Genomic DNA, 20,427 nt, shown 5'->3' with positions numbered 1-20,427 from the left:
ATTAGAACTTGAAAGGAAAGGAAAAACCGTAAGATTGAAGATTTACAAGAAAATGGGAAAATTAGATGGGCCAGATCTCCTTGAACACAGCTGGGAAAAACCCAAATGAATGGCTTTTCTGAACAGCTCAAAGGGACTTAATTCAAGTTCCAAAACCTAAAAATGATGTATAACTTGGCAGTTCTGTGTTCTAAATGTATAACCCTGATTTCTCACACTGAAGCCCCGTACATGATTTACCCTTTTCTTGGGGACATAGAATTATTACCCGTCTCTGAGTTACGGTGACACCCCGGTAGCTGTTGAGATAAAGGCCATTTGTCCTGGCACCAAGTAGCACCCTCTCCTGGCTTCTGAGATCTACTGGCCATGTTTTCTAGTCTCCATTCTGTCTTTCCAGTTCCATGGCTCCTCCATGCTGCGGTCAGTGTCCCTGCTCGCCACCATCACCCCTACCCCCCCAGGCCCTTCCAGACCATGGGAATTAAGCTCCACATCTATGTATGTTAAATTCTTCTGTAAGGAAGCCGGTCTCTTCTCCCTCCTTTATGTATTTACTCACTAATGTATCTATGTCAGTATGGATCCATGTATACTGATTTTACACTTTGAATTATAATCCAATACTCATTAACTTGTTCATCGCTCAAATTCTTCCAGCCTTGGCCACTGGGAGCTCTTTCAGATTGCTTGCTGTGTCCTTGAGCATCTCCCCACCTTTTCGTTTTGGGCACTTGCTTACTCTCTGCTGTTACAAGATGCACCAGGCTTAGCATGTGTTTTCCCCATCCCAGCCCCAGAATCAAAGTGCTTTTTATTTACACTCCATTTGCCAACTGTTCAGCTCAGTCAGCGAACACCTACCATGAGTAGCAGGCACTCTGCTGGGTGCCAGCACAGCCAGCGATTGGCTGGTAAATATTTAATGACCAGCTCTCTGGGAAAAGTAAAGTACATGGATGCATAGCATAAGGTTTACTGATATAAAGAATGTGTAGCACAGCCTTTCCATGTAACAAGATATACAGTACTCTTTCTTGTAAATTCTATATAGCCAGCTGAGTCTCACAGAATGCTTTCATTGACTTTAGGTGAACTCTTGTATCCATAGCCAATTTCTCATTGCAGTTGACGAATGAGAGAGTTCCCAACCTGAGCACTGGTGGGTATTTTTGGATTTTTGGATTTATGAATAATACAAGTGAAAAAAGAAAGACGTTAGAACTTCACATGTTCATCAGTGACATGAGTGACTTTGTTGCTGCATCAGATAATAATTTTTAAATACTCGAAGAACGTTTCCCCAATTTTTTGCTCTATTCATAACATAACGGCTAAGACACAACATGCTTTTGTATAATCTGCATTGTTAACATTTTCTCCATTACCGTCTTAAGTCTAGGCAATCAACAAAACAAACAAAGAAACAAAATCAAGCTCTACATGAACCACCATTATTAAACCTATTTATAAAACTTTTTAAAAACCAAGCCCTCATTTATAACATTTCCTGATTTCTATGGTGTAATACGCCCTCCACGGTCAATTTCCAGCTCCCAATGACACATCCCTGAATACAGAGAAGGAAAGAGAGGTGTGGTAACGCATTACTATGTAACATTTCCAACAGAAACATATAGTAGAGTGAAATAACCTCAAGAGCATAGGTAATAATAAAATAGAGTAAAATAATTAGGAAGGGGTGACTTTTAAGTTTGTATACCAATTGTTTCTGATATAATTTAATTGTAAATTTATGTAAGTTAATTCTTATTAATGGCTGTGTTTCTCAACCAGTTGGCAAAATTCCTGGACATTTAACAATCAGTTCTCGTGGGCGGGTACCAGCTGGCCCCAGCACTCCTCTGGTACAGCAGTGAACATACCACAGGTCTTCCCGGATGGAGGCTGGGGTCCTCTGAGCTGCTTCCAGGGCGTGGCATGTACCAGAAAGAATAACACTTCCATAAGACAGTTGTCAGTGTTCCTAGAAAATCCCATTTCTAAGTAGCCCATGCGATGTCTTGTGTTTTTTCACACCATCTAATGTTCATTTTCTTTTTTTAACTTGGAAAATATCCTATCATTCACTAACCAATCGTCTAAGATCCGTTTGTGAGTATGGAAAACAGGTAATAAATCATGACTTCGAGTAACCTAGAAGTCCTAAGAGCACAGGTATTGGAGTCAAATTGTGTCACCGCTTCCTGGCCGTGAGACGTTGGGCAAGTCATTTAACCTCTCTGAGCTTCAGTTTCTTAATCCACACAATGAGGGGTAAAATGCCTCCTGCAAGATTATTCTGGAGATCAGATGAGACCACATGCATTAAGTGCCCAGCACAGTCTGTGGCACATCTGTGGCTTCTCTACACAGTGGCTCATAGTCGTTGTATTGTCCACAATTACTTACAAATGGCAGAGCACATAACAAGCTCTCCAAGGGCAAGGTCTAAGTTTCCACCTTCTCTGCAGGCTCCAGGGCTTCCTGGCAGAATTCATGTGTACTGTAGGCACTCGATGTGCAAACTACTTCGAAGTTTTTTTAGGGTGTCCCATTCAACTTACACTCTTTTCAGGGTTAGAAGCAGATATTGGGGAAATAACACAAAGAACAAATAGATAATCTGAAAAAAAATGGATAGTGATTTCTTGAGTAAATCATTGACCTGTGTTTATTAAAGCTAATATAAATTCAGCCGTGGATGTGGTCATGGTTAATCCAGGTGGTTGACAACCTGCTTTTTTTTTTTTTTTCGGTACACGGGCCTCTCACTGTTGTGGCCTCTCCTGTTGCGGAGCACAGGCTCCAGACACGCAGGTTCAGCGGCCATGTCTCACGGGCCTAGCCGCTCTGTGGCATGTGGGATCTTCCCAGACCAGGGCACGAACCCGTGTTCCCTACATCGGCAGGCGGACTCTCAACCACTGCACCACCAGGGAAGCCCCAACCTGCTATTTTAAAGGTAGTATGGAAAAGAAATCAGGAGTATCACATATGCTACCTCAAAAACAAAACTAAAAACCCAACCATGGCAACATACCATATGGTCAGAGAACAGACACAAAGAAAGAGAAAAGGCATTAGCGTGTATTTTTGAACTAAAGTTTCTAAAAACAGACTTGAAGACTTCCCTGGTGACACAGTGGATAAGAATCCACCTGCCAGTGCACGGGAGACAGGTTCGAGCCCTGGTCTGGGAAGATCCCATATGTCGTGGAGGAACTAAGCCCATGCGCCACAACTACTGAGCCTGCGCTCTAGAGCCCACGTGCCACAACTGCTGAGCCCATGTGCCCCAGCTACTGCAGCCCATGTGCCTAGAGCCCACACTCCGAAACAAGAGAAGCCACCACAAGGAGAAGCCTGCACACCACAACAAGAGTAGCCCCCCGCTCGCGGCAACTAAAGAAAGCCTGCACGTAGCAACGAAAACCCAACACAGACAAAAATAAATAGAATTAAATCTAAAATAAATAAATAATAAAAACAAACTTGTTGATAACTGACCTTGACCCCATGCTTCCTGTACAGCCCAGAGCTAGCTTTTAATGTGAGTCTTCTTCTTATGTTTGCTTTTCTCCCTGCCTGTATCGTTGTAGTTGCCAGCAGCAATTTCTGAGAAAACCTTGACCTTCCCTTTGATAAAGCAAGCCGGGAAACTAGAGAAAACCAACTTTAACCATCCAACTAAAGCTACCCTCAACCAACATGCTTCAGAGAAAAAAAAAAAAAAACTTTATTTTTAAATTTTTAAACCCGAAGAGCTTGGAGTCTCTGCTGCGTTTATACATCTTTGGCTCCTTCCCACTAGGGGCCCTATCGTTCGGGCTCTGTGTGTTGCAAGCAACAGAAACCAGCTCTAGCCAGCCTCAGAGATGGAGCACTTCAGGGTAGCACTCCAGCCAGTGCTCAAAACCAGCTTCCTTATTTTCCCCACCATGTTCACAGCAGCATAGTTATAATAGCCATGAGGTAGAAACCACCCAAGTGCCCATGACGCTTAATGGATAAAAAAAATACACTCTAAACTGTATGGTGGAATATTATTTAGCCTTAAAAATGAAGGAAGGGCTTCCCTGGTGGCGCAGTGGTTGAGAGTCCGCCTGCCGATGCAGGGGACACGGGTTCATGCCCCAGTCCGGGAGGATCCCGCATGCCGCGGAGCGGCCGGGCCCGTGAGCCATGGCCGCTGAGCCTGCGCGTCCGGAGCCTGTGCTCCACAACGAGAGAGGCCACAGCAGTGAGAGGCCTGCCTACCACACACACACAAAAATAATAAAATAAAAGAAGGAAATTCTGACATGTTACAACATGGATGAACCTTGAGGGCACTATGCTAAGTGAAATACGCCAGTCACAAAAAGACAGGTACCATGTGATTTCACTTATTTGAGGTACTTGGTACTTAGAGTAGTCCAATTCATAGAGACAGAATGTTGGTCACCACGGGCTGGGTGGCGGAGGGAATGGGGAGTTGTTGTCTAATGGTTAATAGAGTTTACGTTTTGCAAGACGAAAAAGTTCTGGAGATCCATCTCACAGAAATGTGACTATACATAACACCACTGAACTGTATACTTTAAAATGGCTAAGATGATAAATTTTATGTTGCAGGTTATTTACCACAATTTGAAAAATAAATAAAACGCTTCTCTCTCTCCATGTCTGGGCTCCACTCCCTCATGCTGGCTGCATTCTGAAGTCCCACCAGGTCACTCCAGATCCTGGTGTCCAGCCAAGTCTTCTTGGGTCTCCTTGGCTCTGATTGCATCACTTGCCCCACCACTGAACCAATCAGTATGTCCAGGGAGTGTGATTGGTTGATTGCTTAGCCCCACCCACAGCAATGGGCCGACAGATTGGGAGGGAGATTCTTGGAGTTTCCAGAAGAGCCAGGTGGGTTGCGGCCTGTCCACTACGGCAGTGAACCACTTGAGGCATGAGATATGAGCACTCCCTTTAGCACCCTGGCAGTTAGTGGGCAGTGAGGCACATCTACCTGAGCATCCCAGCACAAAAGGGAATTCCTCCACACTACCCGTGGTCTCTCGATTTGTTTTCTATCAGGCGGGGGTAAAACATATTCAAATTTCCCCCTTCCCACCTTCAGCCCTTTCATTCGATAAATCTTTATTAAATCGATGAGGAAAGGTTGTAGGAATGATTGAGGCAAGACAGCCCCAGAGGAGAGGACGGGAAGGGATAGGATGGATGGAGAATTGAGTGCAAGGCAGGAGCAGGACACCTCAGCTTCTGAAAGGAGAGAAAGGAAGAAAGCTTAGGTGGAGACCGAGGTGCCCACAGTGGAGAGAAATTCGAATCTTCACATAAGGTAACAGAGTTCTGGAACACTGCCAAGTCCGTTCCTGAAACAGGTTTCAACGGGGCCAGTGTCATCATAAATGCTGGGCCAGGTGTCGCCAGGCAATTGGAGTTTGATTTTCCCGAACAGTGTTCTCCCTGACTCCAAAAAAGTCTTCAGGGGAATTCACCAGATTCTTGACTTGGCTGGGAAAGACTGTAGCTAAAAGACTGGTTTGGGAACCTGAGTGAGTGGAGAACCTTCCTCTTGAATACAATCCAGCTGGAGCTATAGGAAGTTCTGTCTGCCAGTGCTCCTATTTCGGAAGCATTCTGTCCTGTTTCTCATTCTGTGTCTGCAGTCTGCAGAAAGAGAAACGTGACCGCCACAGGCGGCAAACCTTTGAACTTAGCTTCTTCCTTGAAAAGTGTGTTTTTTTCTGCCAAGCGACTGGGGGTGGGGTTGGGGCAGAGAAGGGAGAGAGAGACAGAGAGGGAAAGAGCTTTCCAGAACCCCAGTCCCACCACCCTCTCCACCACCACCTGAGCTTGGTGAAGTCCTTAACCTCTCCAAGCCTCATTTGTAAGCTAGGAATAAGGAGAGCTCCTCCCCTTCAGGGCTATCACGAGAAATCGGTGAGTAATTACAATAAATGGTAGCATTCACGATGTCACGGTTTAACCACTAGGCACAGGGAGGGATGGCCACAACAGCATTAACCAAGAAAAAGCCAGGTGTCAGCACCTCTCAGCATTTGCTTCTCCCGGTGTAGATGGATTTTGATGTGCTCTCTAATGAAAGTAGATACAGACATCTTCCGCCGGGTCAGATGAAAAAAGGTTCCCTCGATAGATATTTATGGAGCGTCTGCCAAGAATCAGATGTGGCAGATGTTGAGGGTCACAGGCTAATGAGCCAGCTGGGTTTCGAGCCAGTTGGGGTGCCTGCCACCCCAGAGCTCTCGGCTTCGGGGGAAGAGGTGGAATGGGAGTGCCAGGGAGACACACAGTGTGGATGTGTGTGTCCTGGAGAGCTGGGCTTGAATCTCGGAGATGTGTTCATTCATTCTTTCAACCAATATTTAAGGACCTACTGTGTATGTGCCAAGGGTTTATTCTAGGAGCTGAGGATACGGTGCTGAGCAAGGTAGACAAAAAGCTGTCAGCCTCTCAGAGCTCAGAGGTGGCGTTGTACCAGCTCAGACGCTCACTGCCAAATCTGTGGTCCTGGGAAAGTCACTAGGTCTTGCTCAGCCTCGGGCTCATCACAGAGCATCAGGGGTATTAAATGAGGTAATGCATGTGAATCTCTTGAGTGGGTGCCTGGCACGAAGGCTGCACCCAATAAATGGTGGTGCGATAGTGTGCAAGGTGACCCATGGTGGGGACCGCCATCCCAAATTTGGGGAGAGTGTGGGAGGGATTCTTGGGAGAAGTGACTTATACGCCGAAATCTAGGGCAGCAATTATGTCGCCGGGACAGAAAGGTGAAGACCACCCCAGCTGCTCGTAACCTCCCCTGACCCTCTTGTCTGCCCCTGCAGGTCTCCTTCCCATGGGTGAGGGGCCCAGCACCTTGGCCAAGGCCACAGCCACCTTGGGCCACCCAGGAACTGAACCAGTCACCCTCACCAACACAGACCCCCTTCTACCCGGGCATCTGGACAGCGCCAGTGCAGAGGAGCTGGTCGCAGGGGTCCCCCGAGCCCCCCATGGTCCCACCAGCCTCCCACAGGCAGCCCGTGAGTGCCAGCGAGAAGATGTTCTCCTTCAAGGTGGACAGAGCCGCCCACAGCGTTCCCATCATCAGGCAAGGTACTCATGGGCGCTTCCTTGGCGGCTTAGGGGAGGGGCTTTTGCTAGGAGGATGGGTCTCAGTTTCTGCTTTCCCCTTTTTTTTTTAATTTTTATTGAGGTGCAGTTGATTTACAGTGTTGTGTTAGTTTCAGGTATGCAGCACACTGAATCTGTTCAACATATACATGTATCCACTCTTTTTTAGATTCTTTTCCCATATAGACCATTACAGAGTATTGAGGAGAGTTCCCTGTGCTATCCAGTAGGTCCTTCTTAGTTATCTCCTTTATGTATAGTATTGTGTATGTCAATCCCTCTCTTCCAATTTATCCCTCCCCCCTCTTATTCCCGGTAACCATAAGTTTATTTTCTACATCTGTAACTCTATCTCTGTTTTGTAGATAAGTTCATTTGTACCTTTTTTTTAGATTCCACATATAAGCAATATGGTATGATATTTGTCTTTCTCTGGCTTTTGCTTATGTTCTCTGGTTCTGAAGTAGAACATAATCAAATGTGAAAAAATTGGGATAAGCAGAAAGTTAGAAAACAGTAAAAGATAAGCTGTCACCCTTATCACCAGAATTCTCCCTGTTGACTTTTTGGTACAAACTCCTCCAAGACTGTGCTCTGCCCATCTGCACACGTCAGTACCTCTGTGGTGAGTGTGTGTGTGTGTTTGTACATATATATGAATATATATGAATTTGTATCAGAATCTAAATTTATATACTTCAACTCAGATGTACAGACATATTGGTAACTGAAATCCCTCTTGCCTTAGGAGGTTTTTAAATATTTTATTACCATTTTACAGGTAAGAGGAGACTGAGGCTTATGGAGAAAATTATTTCTCCGGAGGTTATGTATTCAATCTAATCTAAAATAACACTTTTCGGTCAAATTTAAGGCTGGTTATCTCAGTGACTGTCACTCACAGCCTGGTCACTTTGGGGACACACAGCCATCCGGGTTTCCTTCTCCCCCCTCCCCCCCAGAAGGCCTCATGGCACTTGGGGAGGAGACTTCCTGTCTGTCACCATCCTCTTGGCCTTGCCAGGCTTACTGGCAGAGTAGCTGGGTCGACTTAGTCCCTGGCATGATTCCCAGGTTTCTTCTGTGGCCACTGGTGTGAAGGTTCCATTCTCTGTTTTCTGTGTCCCAGCCCCAGACCCCTCTGAGTCCCCAGGTCTCTCGATGCCTCCACACCCTTCCCTGGTCTCACTCAGGACCACTCACCTAGTCCCTTCCCTCAGCCATTCAAATAATAGTTATTATTCTGAAATAAACAGACTAAGGAGCAAATGAAAGGTATCTCTGCAGTTTACATCATCATCATCATCGTCTAAGGAACGCTCATGTACCAACCGCCCAAGTTAAGAAATTACTCAGCCATTTACCCCCAGCATTTTTTTTTAATTTAATTTTATTTATTTCTTTATTTATGGCTGTGTTGGGTCTTCACTTCTGTGCGAGGGCTTTCTCCAGCTGCGGCGAGCAGGGGCCACTCTTCATCGCGGTGCGCGGGCCTCTAACCATCGCGGCCTCTCTTGTTGCGGAGCACAAGTTCCAGCCGCGCAGGCTCAGTAGTTTTGGCTCACGGGTCCAGCTGCTCCGTGGCATGTGGGATCTTCCCAGACCAGGGTTCGAACCTGTGTCCCCTGCATTGGCAGGCAGACTCTCAAACACTGCGCCACCAGGGAAGCCCCCCCCCAGCATTTTAATGTGAAAACTTTCAAACATACAGCAAAGCAAAAAGAATTTTATAGAGACAGCTCTCCTCCTAATTCTACCGCTAACACTTTGCTGTACTCTTTATTACATTTCTGTCTACCCATCCTTCTTGTCCTGCATTAATCCATCTTATTTTTTGGATGCATTTCAAAATAAATAGCACACATCTGTAGTCCTCCCCCTAAATGTTTTAGCACATATACCATTAACTAGAACTCAACATTTTTTGTCTCCTTCATGTAAAATGAACACAGAATGTGTATTAGTTATCATGATTGCATAACGAATTCTCCCCAAACGTAGCAGCCTAAAGCAAAATCAAACATGTGTTATCATCTATACGGTTTCTGTGGGGTCAGGAATTTGGCAGCAGCTTAGCAGGACGGCTGTGGCTCAGGGTCCCTCGTAAGGCTGCAGTCATCTGAAGGCTTGACCTGGGCCAGAGGATCCACTTCGAACACGGCTGCTCACATGGGTGTCAGCAGGAGGCCCCGGTTCCTCACCACATGGGCCTCCCCAGAGAGTGGCTCAAGCGTTCTCATGACACGGCAGCTGCTCCTCCTGAGCAAGTGATCCTGGAGGACAAGATGGAAATGGCAACATCTCTTGTGACTAAGCCTCAGAAGTCATGCTCTGTCATTGTTGCAATATCCTGATGGTTACCCAGGGCGTCACCCTCCAGTGTGGGAGAAGACTACACACGGGCCTGAAGACCAGGAGGCGGGGATTATCAGCAGTCATCTTGGAGGCCGGCTACCACAGCCTGCCCTCGGGTCCTCAATGAATCACACTCCTCCTCCTCTCTCCCGAGGCCCCCCAAAATCTCACCCCAGTAACAGCATCGGCTCAAATTCCAGAATCTCGTCTAAATCAAGTCCAGGTACAGATGGGGCTCATGGGTGTAGTACGTTACGTTCAGCTCATCAAGTACTACTTCCAGAAATCTGAAGACCTCTGAACAAAGGGTCTGTCCCTCACACACCCAGCACATATTGGTGGGACAGACATAGCATCACTGCTACATACACTCCTCTTGTTCCAAAAGAAGAAAAACAGGAAACACACAGGAGTCCCTGGCCCAAAGCAGTTCTGAAGTCCAGCTGGGAAAATATCGGCAGTTCCTTGACTGGGCTTCAGTCCAACTCTTGCCCAGAAATGACTTTCCAGGGCTCTTGGCTCTGCCCCTGGTCCATGAGTTCTGCCTTCTGAGTCGTCCTCCCTTTCCTATGAAAGGTGTCCCCTGGATGTGGCTGCATAGTTTTATAGCCTGCTTCCTGCCTGTAGAAGCTTGGGGGTCCAGACGCTTCTTTGACTTTTGTGGGTCTCTGTCAGTCTGAGTTGGCAGTGCTTCTTATTGGGGTTCATCCTATCAGGCAAAAACCACGCCCACAGACTTTTTTGTCACAAGCCCTTCCACCATGGGCTTCTGCAAAGACTGACAAAGGACAGAAGCTTCTTAGAAGCCCAGTTCTTTGACCGAAGGGTTCTCTTGGACACTGCCCTGGATCTGTATTCTTAACAAAGGATTTTACAACCACACCCTTAGCTTCTTCTCTGGACTGTGTTTTCTTGAGAGTGCCCTTGATTTGATTTTTGCCCAGAACCTGTTTCTTATATTTCATTTGCCACCTGGAGAGGCAGGGAATTTTCAAGCCCAGAGCATTGCCCTGATTTAACAGCCCTTCCTTTAACTGTCTCTCCCCCTCACATTTCACTATAAGTAGCAAGAAGTAACCAGGCAGCACCTTCCAAGACTCTGTCTGGGACTCTCTTTAGCTTGACCACTCAGCCTCATCACAAACATTTTCTACCTTCCTCATGACCACAGGCAACGTGTTAGGAAACCTTCTGCCACCACCTGACAAGGATCTCTTAACCCCAGTAACATTTTCCTCACTTTTCTGAAACCCTTCCCTCACTGCCTCCTCAAAGGCCATCGGGCTTCTACTAAGACTATTCAGGCTTTCTCAAAGACTCTTGGCCAAAGTCCTCCAGCTTCTGGCCACTGTTCCATCACAAACCACTCCACATTTTAGGGTTTTTGTTAAATTTTCCACCACTCCTGGTGCCCAAACCTGTATTTGCTACTTATTGTTGCATAACAAATTACTGCAGGATGTAATGGCCTAAAACAACAGTAAACATTTATTATCTCCTAGTTTCTCTGAGTCAGGAAGTTGGGAATGGCTTCGCTGGGGGATTCTTGCTCAGGCTTGTCCATGAGGTGGCAGTAATGGTGGTGGCTGGGCTGTGGTCCTCTGGGGGCTTGTCTGGGGCTGGAGGACCCACCTCTAGGATGGTTCACTCACATGGCTTTTGGTAAGAGGCCTCAGTTCTTCACTAAGTGCACCTCTCCATACGTTGCTTGAGCATCCTCAAGCTGCCAGCTCCTCCAGACAAGTGGTCCTAGAGAGTGAGGCAGAAGCTGCAATGTCTTTTAGGATCTAACCTCAGGAATCAAACTGTGTCATTTCTGCAATATCCTTGGTTACATAGAGAAGCTTTGTTACGGACTGAATTGCACTCCCCCAAAATGCATATGCTGAGGCCTCAATCCCAATATTGCAGAATGTGACCATATTTGGAGATAGTGTATTGAAATAGATGAGTAAGTTAAAATGAGATGATTGGGTGGGCCCTAATCCAAGGGCTGGTGTCCTTGTAAGAAGAGAGAGAGAGACGCCAGGGATGCACGTGCACAGAGAAAAGGGCATGTGAGGACACAGCAGGAAGGTGGCCGTCAGCAAGCCAAGGAGAGAGGCCTAACCCTGCCCACACCTTGATCTTGGACTTCCAGCCTCCAGAACTGTGAGAAAATGAATTTCTTTTGTTAAGACCTCCTGTGGTGTTTTGTTATGGCAGCCCCAGCTAACTAATATAAAGTCCATCCAGTATTGGAGAGGATGATGCAAAGGTCTGAATACCAGGAGACAAGAATCAGTGGGGCCATCTTGGAGACTGGCTACCACACCCTGAAAGGTGTTAGACCTTGAATGTGCTCACTGAGTTGTGCCAGTCGTGCACAACTATGTAACCCAAATTCCTATCAAGATATAGAACATTACCATCACCCCAGAAAGTTCCCTCATGTCCCTCCCCAGTCAATTCCCAGCCCCAGGCCCCAGAGGCACCCACTCTTCTGAATTCTTTTCCCGCCATGGATTAGATATTCCTGTTCTAGAATCTCAAGTACACAGAACCATGTAGTACATGTTCCTTTGTGGAAGGCTTTTTTCACTCAGCATAGTATTTCTGAGATTCATTCATTTTGTTGTATGCATCATGTTCTGTCTTATGAACATATATACAGGGTTTTTGGGGTTTTTTTTTTAATGTGTCCTTTGGACACATGGCACATGGGCTGTTTCTTTTCTTTTTTTCACTCTGCCATTTAAATTTTTCCACTGTAATCACCGGTTTCTCCAGTGCCATGCTGAACTTGGGGCTTCTCTGAAGGCCTTGGATTCCCCCTGGAGAAATGAAGGATGAGTCGTATGGCTTAGAGTCCCTCACATCCACCTGGGCTCTATCTCCTCAGCCTCTCAGCCAGGTCTCATGTTTCCAAACGTTTGCCCTCGTTCCCCTGACACTCTTGCCATCCTCAGAAAAGGACTTTCATCTTCCCGTGTCATGGGGAGTTCCTTTCTGTCTGGGCCTCTCTACTCTACGCTTTAGAGCAAACTCTGTGCTCCAGTCCTCCATGCTGTCTCTTGACAGAAAACACCTCTTTTTAAGGGTTCCGAGAAAGCTCTTTCCTCTCTTAGCAAAGCTGGGCTCTTCCAATTAAATTGGTTTACTGTTAGACTGTCACCTTGCTTTAGACTTGAAAAATTCTATTTGAAAACCCAAAGCCAAGGATTTATTTACTGCAGATCAGGTCAGGGTTTCTCAATCTTGGCACAGTGACAGGTGGGTCGCATAACTCCTTGTTGAAGGATCTGTCCTGTCCACTGTCGAATGTTTAGCAGCATCCCTGACTCCTACCCACCAGAGATACCAGTAGCAACACCACCACCACCAACCGCCCTAACTGTGGTACTCAAAAATGTCTCCAGACATTGTCAAAAATCAAAACATCATTTTGCCTGGGGGAAAAATCACCCTGTTCTAGTTAATACTCATCCTTCCTTTACCACAAGGCAATAAAACGTCAGCTCCAAGGCCAAATCTTAATGGCAAGAGCTCATGGGAGGTGGGGAAGAATACTGAGAAAAGAAAATATGTGGAGTGACTTATTAAAATAGCATCTTGATTCATATATATATATATATATTTTTCCCAATAATGGGATCATATGAACCTAACATAGGTTAGGTTTTTTTTTCTTTTTTTGGCCGTGCCGTTCAGCTTGCAGGATCTTTGTTCCCCAGCCAGGGATGGAACCTGTGCCCCCTGCAGTGGAAGCACAGAATCCTAATCACTGGACTGCCAAGGAATTCCCTACCTGATTTTTAAAATTCAATAATATGTCATAAACATCTTCCCACTTCAATACATTGACTACATAGTGGTTAAAAGCATAGGCTCTGAATCCAACAAACTTAGGTTCACCCCTTGACTCTACCACTTACCAGCTGTGTGTCCTTGAGCAGGTGACTTGACGTCTCTGTGCCTCATATCTCTCACGTATAAAATGGAGATGGGAATAATAATGCCTATCTCACTGGGTTGTTATGAAGACGAAATCGTATCCTGCCTGTAAGTGCTGAGCACAGCGCCTGGTGCATAGCGAACATTCAGTAAATATTAAAATATTTAATATTTTAATATTTAAATTTTAAATTTTACAATCTTAATAATTTATATATTTAAAAATTTTAATATTTAAATTTTAAATATTAAAATTTAAAAATTAAGTTATTACCTAACCATGATTGTTATTTAACTTTTATTTACAACTTACAATGTCTTAAAGACACAGTTAAGGTGCACACATACTGCCCCTCCTGCAGACTGGTGATTATTGGAGCGCACCAGGACAGCTGGGGGTTGTTAAAATATTAAAGTAACTCCCCTGGCTTTTGGCCAACAGCTCATGCCCGAAAATTCTTAAAGTGCCTGCGTCCCCATATCCGCCGTCCCACCGCCCCAGCCCTCCCGACTCTCCCTGGGGCTTCTCCCCACTGGGACCTCCGAAGGATCCAGCATCTAGAGTTAAGCCGATTTGGTCATACATGGCCCTTAGGTTCTTTTTGATAAATAACAGTAGCCGGTAAAGAAGTTTGGGGCAGGTGAGGGGTAACTGCTCCCGCACCTCCCTGCCTGGGTGTAAGGAAAGCAAGTCTCAGAGCAAATTCTAGCCCCACAAAGACTTTGAGTAAACACACCTTCCCCAGTAAAGGGACCCCATCGATCAGCCTGTTCTGTAAGTTTGATGAAGTCCCCCCTCCGGCCATCATCTTGCAGGGAAGCGTCCCTCAAGACAGCCACGACAGGGTCGCAGAGGCAGCCGGAGTCACCCCTAGAGATGGCATCAGACGCCAGAACTCTAAGCTGAGACTGGACAGGGGCCCAGTTAGGGTCAGACCCCGAGGCCCTCCCTGGGGACACAGGCCAGGCAGTACCTTCCTCCAGTGAGAGCCGATTTCTTGAGGAATATGAAAACAGATGAAATCTTCCTCCTGAAAACTCAGTTTCCAAATTGAGATGCGCAATCAGTGTAAAATAAACCCCAGATTTCAAAGGCTTCATGCCTCGAAGAAAAAGAATATAAAATATCTCCATATTTTTTGTCGATTACATGTTGAAATGATGCTTTTTAATGTATTGGGTTAAATAAAATTGATCATTAAAAAATTCCTCTCTTCTTTTTACCTTTTTCACGTGACTACTAGAAAATTGAAAATTGCATTCTGTAGCTCCCATTATTTCTCTATCAGGCACTGCTGCTGTAGTCAGTTAGGACTTTGCTGCTCAGGATCCAAGAGAGTCAGATGGGGGCAGTGAGCTTCAAATAAAAGTTTTCTAATCATGGACCTAGTTGGGGAGGTGGAGGGAGAGAAAATGGGCAGCTGCTGAAGTTCCAGGCCCTTCTGTTCCTCGCGCCCCAGGGAACACTGTGGCCAGGGCTGCTCATTCAACACGCAAGGCTGTGCATTCTCTGGGCACCACAGGCCATCAGCTATGTCCACTAGAGGTTCTGGGGTCCACAAAGAGGTTTGAGACCTGGCTGGGGGGCAGGAATCTTTGACTCTAAAATGCATAAATAAAAAATACAGAAGCAAAATGAATAAATGATGAATGTCCACAAACATGACAGTGAGTGCTTCATTCATCATTAATGTTAATACTCATTAAAGTTTCATCACCACTGAAAACAATTTGTTCAGTTTCTCACTTCACAAGAAGATAAGAATGTGCAGTGACTGTCCAGAAACCATAGTCACTTGGAAATTTAAAATACGCTGCTTGGGCCCAAGTGATCTCACACGTAGAATTATAGAAATCTTTACAAACGTTTCTACACCAATAAAAAGAAATGTATTCAGTGTTGATGTGAGTGAATTGCGAGATGTCTGATGTGATACAGAGTGGGACCCCCAAACACAATGCCATAATCCCTGAAAGTCATATAAAAAGGCCTTGTAATACTGGGGTAAATAAGAAAAAATATAGGAAAGCTTAAATGGCCATCAAGTGGATCCTAGTTAAACACGTTTGGCACACTTGTACAATGGACCCCAATGCTACCCTGGAAAAGAACCAAGTACAGCCTCAAATACTGACATGGGAAGATGTTTTTGATATTGTTAGCTGAAAAGTAAGCTGGATAAGAATCTCTATCATGTAAATGCATTTTTGTTTCTTGAAAAGATATGGCTGCAATAAAACAAACAGAGCTAATGTTTAGGGCTAAATGCTCTACTTGAGGGGTCAGCAAACTTCTCCTGTAAAGAGCCAGAGAGTAAATACTGTAGTACTTGTGGGTCACATGGTCTCTGCTGCAACTACTCAGCTCTGCCTTTGTAGCTGGGAAGCAGCCATAAATAATATGTAAATGAATCACTGTAGCTGTGTTGCAATAAAACTTTATTTACAAACATAGGCAGAAGGCCAGATTTGGCCGCAGGGCCATAGTTTGCCAAGCCCTGCTCTATATCATTATTCTATTTAATCTCCAGATAGCCCTTTATAACAGAGACTATCAGGGATCCTGAATTATGTATGTGGAAACGAAGGCTTAGAGAGAGCAAATGACTTGCCCAAGGTCCTCAGCTCTTATGCAGCATAGAAAAAAGTCTGGAAAGAGACACACCACAGTGCATCAGTGCAGTTAACGCTGGGGAAGAGAAATGAGGCAGCTCTTACCCTTTCCAGTCCTCCTGTAATGCTTTCAGTGCATAAGTCTCATGAATGTGAAGGTTAATCTGAAAATATTCTTTAAGACTTTGGGGAAACTCACTGTCTCCTCTGCCTTCTCTGTTGACCTTGTGTGTTAGTGTGGACCAACGCCGCGGAACTGTCGGAACAATCAGTGGCCGAGGAAAGTCCTGGGACAGGGCCCTACAGAGAAATTTTTGTGGACCAGGACCTGTCCCAGCACGATAAGGTGAGGGGTCTTGGGGAAGCACAGAGCTACAGCAGCAAGAGGGACCATGGAGAGATTGCCACTGCCTCTTGTTCTCTGTGTCTCAAGGACTGTCCCTTTTTCCTACTTCCAAGAAACCACCTCTTCCTCCCAAGACATTCAGCCAGGTTTGGCCACTGCTCACTTTATCCCAAATAACATCTACAACTACAAGGTACTGAGCACCTACTCTGTGCTGGGCCATGTCCTGTACACTTGACATTTATTAGCTCGTTAATCTTCACCATCTTCAAAAAAGATTGCATCACCCTCACTTTGCAGATGAGGAAACTGAATCTCAGAGAGGTTCAGTAATGTGTTCAAGGCTGCCCAGTGCAAGGAACAGTGTTAGGATTCAAAGCGAGGTCTGGTTAGCTTCTCAGCGGGTACTTCTAACTCCCACACAGTAATCACTTGGTCAACCTTCAGTGATGGAACAGTGATGCAAAAACACGTTCCTTGCAGGAGGACGTGAGCCCTGAAGTCAGGGAGGCGTGGGCCGAGAGACTCATTAAAGAACCAGAGAGGTTTAAAGCAGGGATGCGAGCAGAACAGGTGGATTCAAGCCATCCTGGGAAGGGCCCAGGTCAATTTCTCCCCACTTAGACACAACTCGAAAGTTACTCTAAAAGAAGGAGTCTATAATATCTCGCTTTCCTTCAGGGCCAGGGCCTGCTCCTGCAGCAATTCTCAGAGTTTGTGAGGAGCAGACCTACCTGGGGTTCTTGTCAGACACGGAAATCCAAACCTTCAGGAGGCAGGGGGTTCCAACCCAGGCATCCTGGGACCAGACTCTGCAAAATGTTGCAGAAAGGCGAGAAGCCACACTCAGATTCTGTATTTATCGCTGTGTAACAAGCCATCCCAAAACTTAGCGGCTTCCAACAGCAATTCATTATTCCCCAGAATCTATGGGTTGACCTGGAAGGTTCCTTTGCTCGTGTCCCCTGGCCTCACTCATGCGGCCTCAGTAAGCCGCTGGCTTGGCCAGGCTGGTGGTCGGTCTCCATTGGCCTCCTTCCCACATCTAGGGCCTCAGCCAGGACGCCTGGACTGGTGCGCCCCTTTGTGCATGTGGCTTTTCATCACAGCACGGTGGTCTCGGGGTTCCCAGGGGGCCAGAGCAGAAGCTGCACAGCCTGTAAGAACTTGCCTGGAGATCATGCAGCATCACTTCCACTCCATTCCGTTGGTTAAAGCTAGTCACGGGGCCAGCCCAGACTAGAGGGTGGGGAAATAGACTGGATGGCAAAACTGCAAAGTATTTGTAGCCATTTCTCAACCTGCCTCAATTTTAACTTGGAAATATAGTGCAACCACTATAATTTTTTCTATTTATAGAAAATTTTTATAAGCCATTTATCATTTTTTCTATTTATAATAGAAATAATTCTTTCTCTTGATAAGTCGTTTATACCCTGACTTGCCAGGACTCCTTCAAGTGACAATAAACAAATTAGCTTGAGGGGGAGCATTGATTAGCTCATCTTATTGGAAAATTTAAAGGGCCACTAGCTTCAGGTATGGCTAGATCCAGGAGCTTGAATAATGTCATCAGAACACCTCCCCACTACCAACTTCTCCCCTCTGTTTCCCTCAGTGTCTGGCTTTCTTCATAAGGCTGGCTTTGTGTGTTAGAAAAGACAAACTCAGGCAAACATGCCTACATGATCCAAAAGAAGGCAAGATCCTCTCCCTCTGTAATCGATGTGTGAAATCTCTGATTGACCAGCTTGGGCCACATGCACATGGGGAGGTGGGACAGGAAGGAGCAGGGCACATGACTGACAGTCCTACCCAGACCAAATGGAAGGAGGAACACTCCCTCCAAGAAGGGCAAGGGGACCCTCAGCAGGAAAGCAGAACCCACAGCTGTCCACTGCCCTCTGCAAACTTCTTATATTCCAGCACTGGCACGGGGCCTGGCACTTAGTTGCTGCCCGATGAATGTTTGTTGCATGAAAAATGAATAAGCACCTGGCTGATCATAACAGGGTGAAACAGGGGAAACTGCCCAGGAGTAGGGAATATGTCTGATGCTCTCTCTTGAAGTTTTGCCACCAACTTTCACAAGGACCCAAAGGAAGGCCCCTGGCAGCAGCTGGCTGTGTCAGACAGGCTTTCTCATGAGCGAGACCCTGTCCTTCCCCAGGTCACGGAGCTAGCAGGTCGTGAGGCTGACTGCACGGCTCTCCTGGGAATGAGCTGGCCCAGAAATTGCCCGTTTACCTCCTCCCGTGACTGCTTTGGAAAAGGCCTCTGGGGAATTTCTTCTTCTTCTTCTTCTTCAGTTTTTCTGACATTTTATTGATAACGTCTGGTGAGAAGTTTGGGGGAATTTTTTTTTCCTTTTTTGGAAAACCTAACCAATTCTTTGGCTGCAGAGCTTTATCACTGGAGAGATGGAGGACAGGGTTAATTATACCTGTGGGTACAGTCTACCAGCAATTTTGTTTTTCCAGCCAAAAGTTTACATGAGCCCATGCAAATAAATCAGTATTCCTGTCTCATTTACTTTCCAGATTGAGTTACCTGGAAAAAATTCATACATGAATAGCCAAAAGAGGCAGGAAATATTAGAAGAGAGGAAAGGGAAAACAAATAGTTCAGAATGTTTTAAGTTAAAACAAATAACCCTCATTATAGGCAGAATGTGGTCAAACAGAATGTTGTTTTCCTAACTACCTTTTTAGGTCCCCAGTGTGCTAGGCTGAATATTATAAATGAAAACACTCTAAGTAAACTTTCTAGCAACAAAAGTTCCCAAGTGGGATGGTTGTTCTTAATATGAAAGTCTAATTCTCGGGGAAAGGAAAGTTTCCGTACCTGTGAGGTATAGACATCCATTACAGGGGTCTATATACAATTACCTCATTTTAACCCAATTCTTGTCTCTATGAGATTTTCCAAGTGACAGAGATAGCCTTGAAAGTCTGCTTTTTCCCTCCCTGCCTGCCCTCACCTTCCCAAAGAATGATACCATATTTTTCCTGTCTTTCTTTAAATGGGCTCAGCCTTACACCCAGACCCACACCTAGTAAATTTCCCATCTGGCCTCCACCCAGGATGAAATAATTCTGCTGCTGGGAAAAGAAGTCAGCCGTCTCTCCGATTTTGAACTTGAATCTAAATACAAAGACACCGTGATAGCAAGCCTGCAGAACCAAGTGGCCAACCTGAGGCAGAAGCTGTTGGAAACAGCCGCCTCCAGGCAGAAGGAGAGGGTGAGCCCACCCAAGTTTCAGGTTCTGCATGAAGAGGACGATGCCCAACAGAGAGAGATCCAGAGCTTGAAAAACCAGGTAGGGCTCAGAGACAAGTGGGTCGGGGCCTTGCGGTCACAACACAGGGTGACAGCTCTCAGGTAGAGCCTGGGGGGAGCCAACCGGGTAGTTAGAAATGGGCAGTGAGCACAGCATGGTGAGGAGTACAGGGAGTGCAGGGTTGGCAAGTTTCTAGCCTTGTAAGAACAATATTAGATTTCATTAAGTGCCTACCATGTTCAGGCCCCGGTGCAGGTGCTTTTGGTGCATTAGCTTATTTATTTATTTATTTATTTATTTATTTTATTTATTTAATTTATTTATTTATGGCTGCATTGGGTCTTCGTTGCTGTGCACGGGCTTTCTCTAGTTGCAGTGAGCAGGGTCTACTCTTCACTGTGGTGCATGGGCTTCTCATTGCAGTGGCTTCTCTTGCTGCAGACCATGGGCTCTAGGCACGTGGGCTTCAGTAGTTGCAGCATGAGGGCTTCAGTAGCTGTGGCTCGCGGACTCTAGAGTGCAGGCTCAGTAGTTGTGGCCCACGGGCATAGTTTCTCCACAGCATGTGGGATCTTCCTGGACCAGGGCTCGAACTCCTGTCCCCTGCATTGGCAGGGGGATTCTTAACCACTGCACCATGAGGGAAGTCCCCTCATTAGCTAGTTAAACCTCAGTCTTCTGACACTTGCCATTCTACAGATGAGGAGACTGAGGCACGCTCAGAGATGCCCAGGAGCTTGTTACAGCTTGCACAGCAAGTGA

General features: G+C 46.0%; 1 protein-coding gene and 1 pseudogene across 2 annotated transcripts in view; both read left to right on the top strand.

Moving 5' to 3' along the window:
* Window positions 1–20,427, top strand: part of LOC308620080 (centrosomal protein of 78 kDa-like) — a 319,042-nt pseudogene that overhangs the window by 169,013 nt on the left and 129,602 nt on the right. The gene's annotated exons all lie outside the window — the stretch shown is intronic.
* The window catches only part of LOC308620425 (forkhead-associated domain-containing protein 1-like), a gene marked incomplete at both ends in the record, with an annotated part of 101,606 nt that overhangs the window by 29,469 nt on the left and 51,710 nt on the right, over window positions 1–20,427 (top strand). Inside the window, 3 exons of the mRNA XM_081239963.1 lie at window positions 6,849–7,119; window positions 16,275–16,384; window positions 19,468–19,704. Coding sequence (XP_081096089.1) covers window positions 6,849–7,119; window positions 16,275–16,384; window positions 19,468–19,704 — 618 coding nt within the window. The remainder of the gene's footprint in view (window positions 1–6,848; window positions 7,120–16,274; window positions 16,385–19,467; window positions 19,705–20,427) is intronic.

Source organism: Mesoplodon bidens (assembly GCF_964165515.1).
Source record: "Mesoplodon bidens genome assembly, chromosome: 7".
NCBI lineage: Eukaryota > Metazoa > Chordata > Mammalia > Artiodactyla > Ziphiidae > Mesoplodon > Mesoplodon bidens.
The sequence above is the reverse complement of the archived record's forward strand: the minus strand, read 5'-3'. Positions and strand labels throughout refer to the sequence as shown.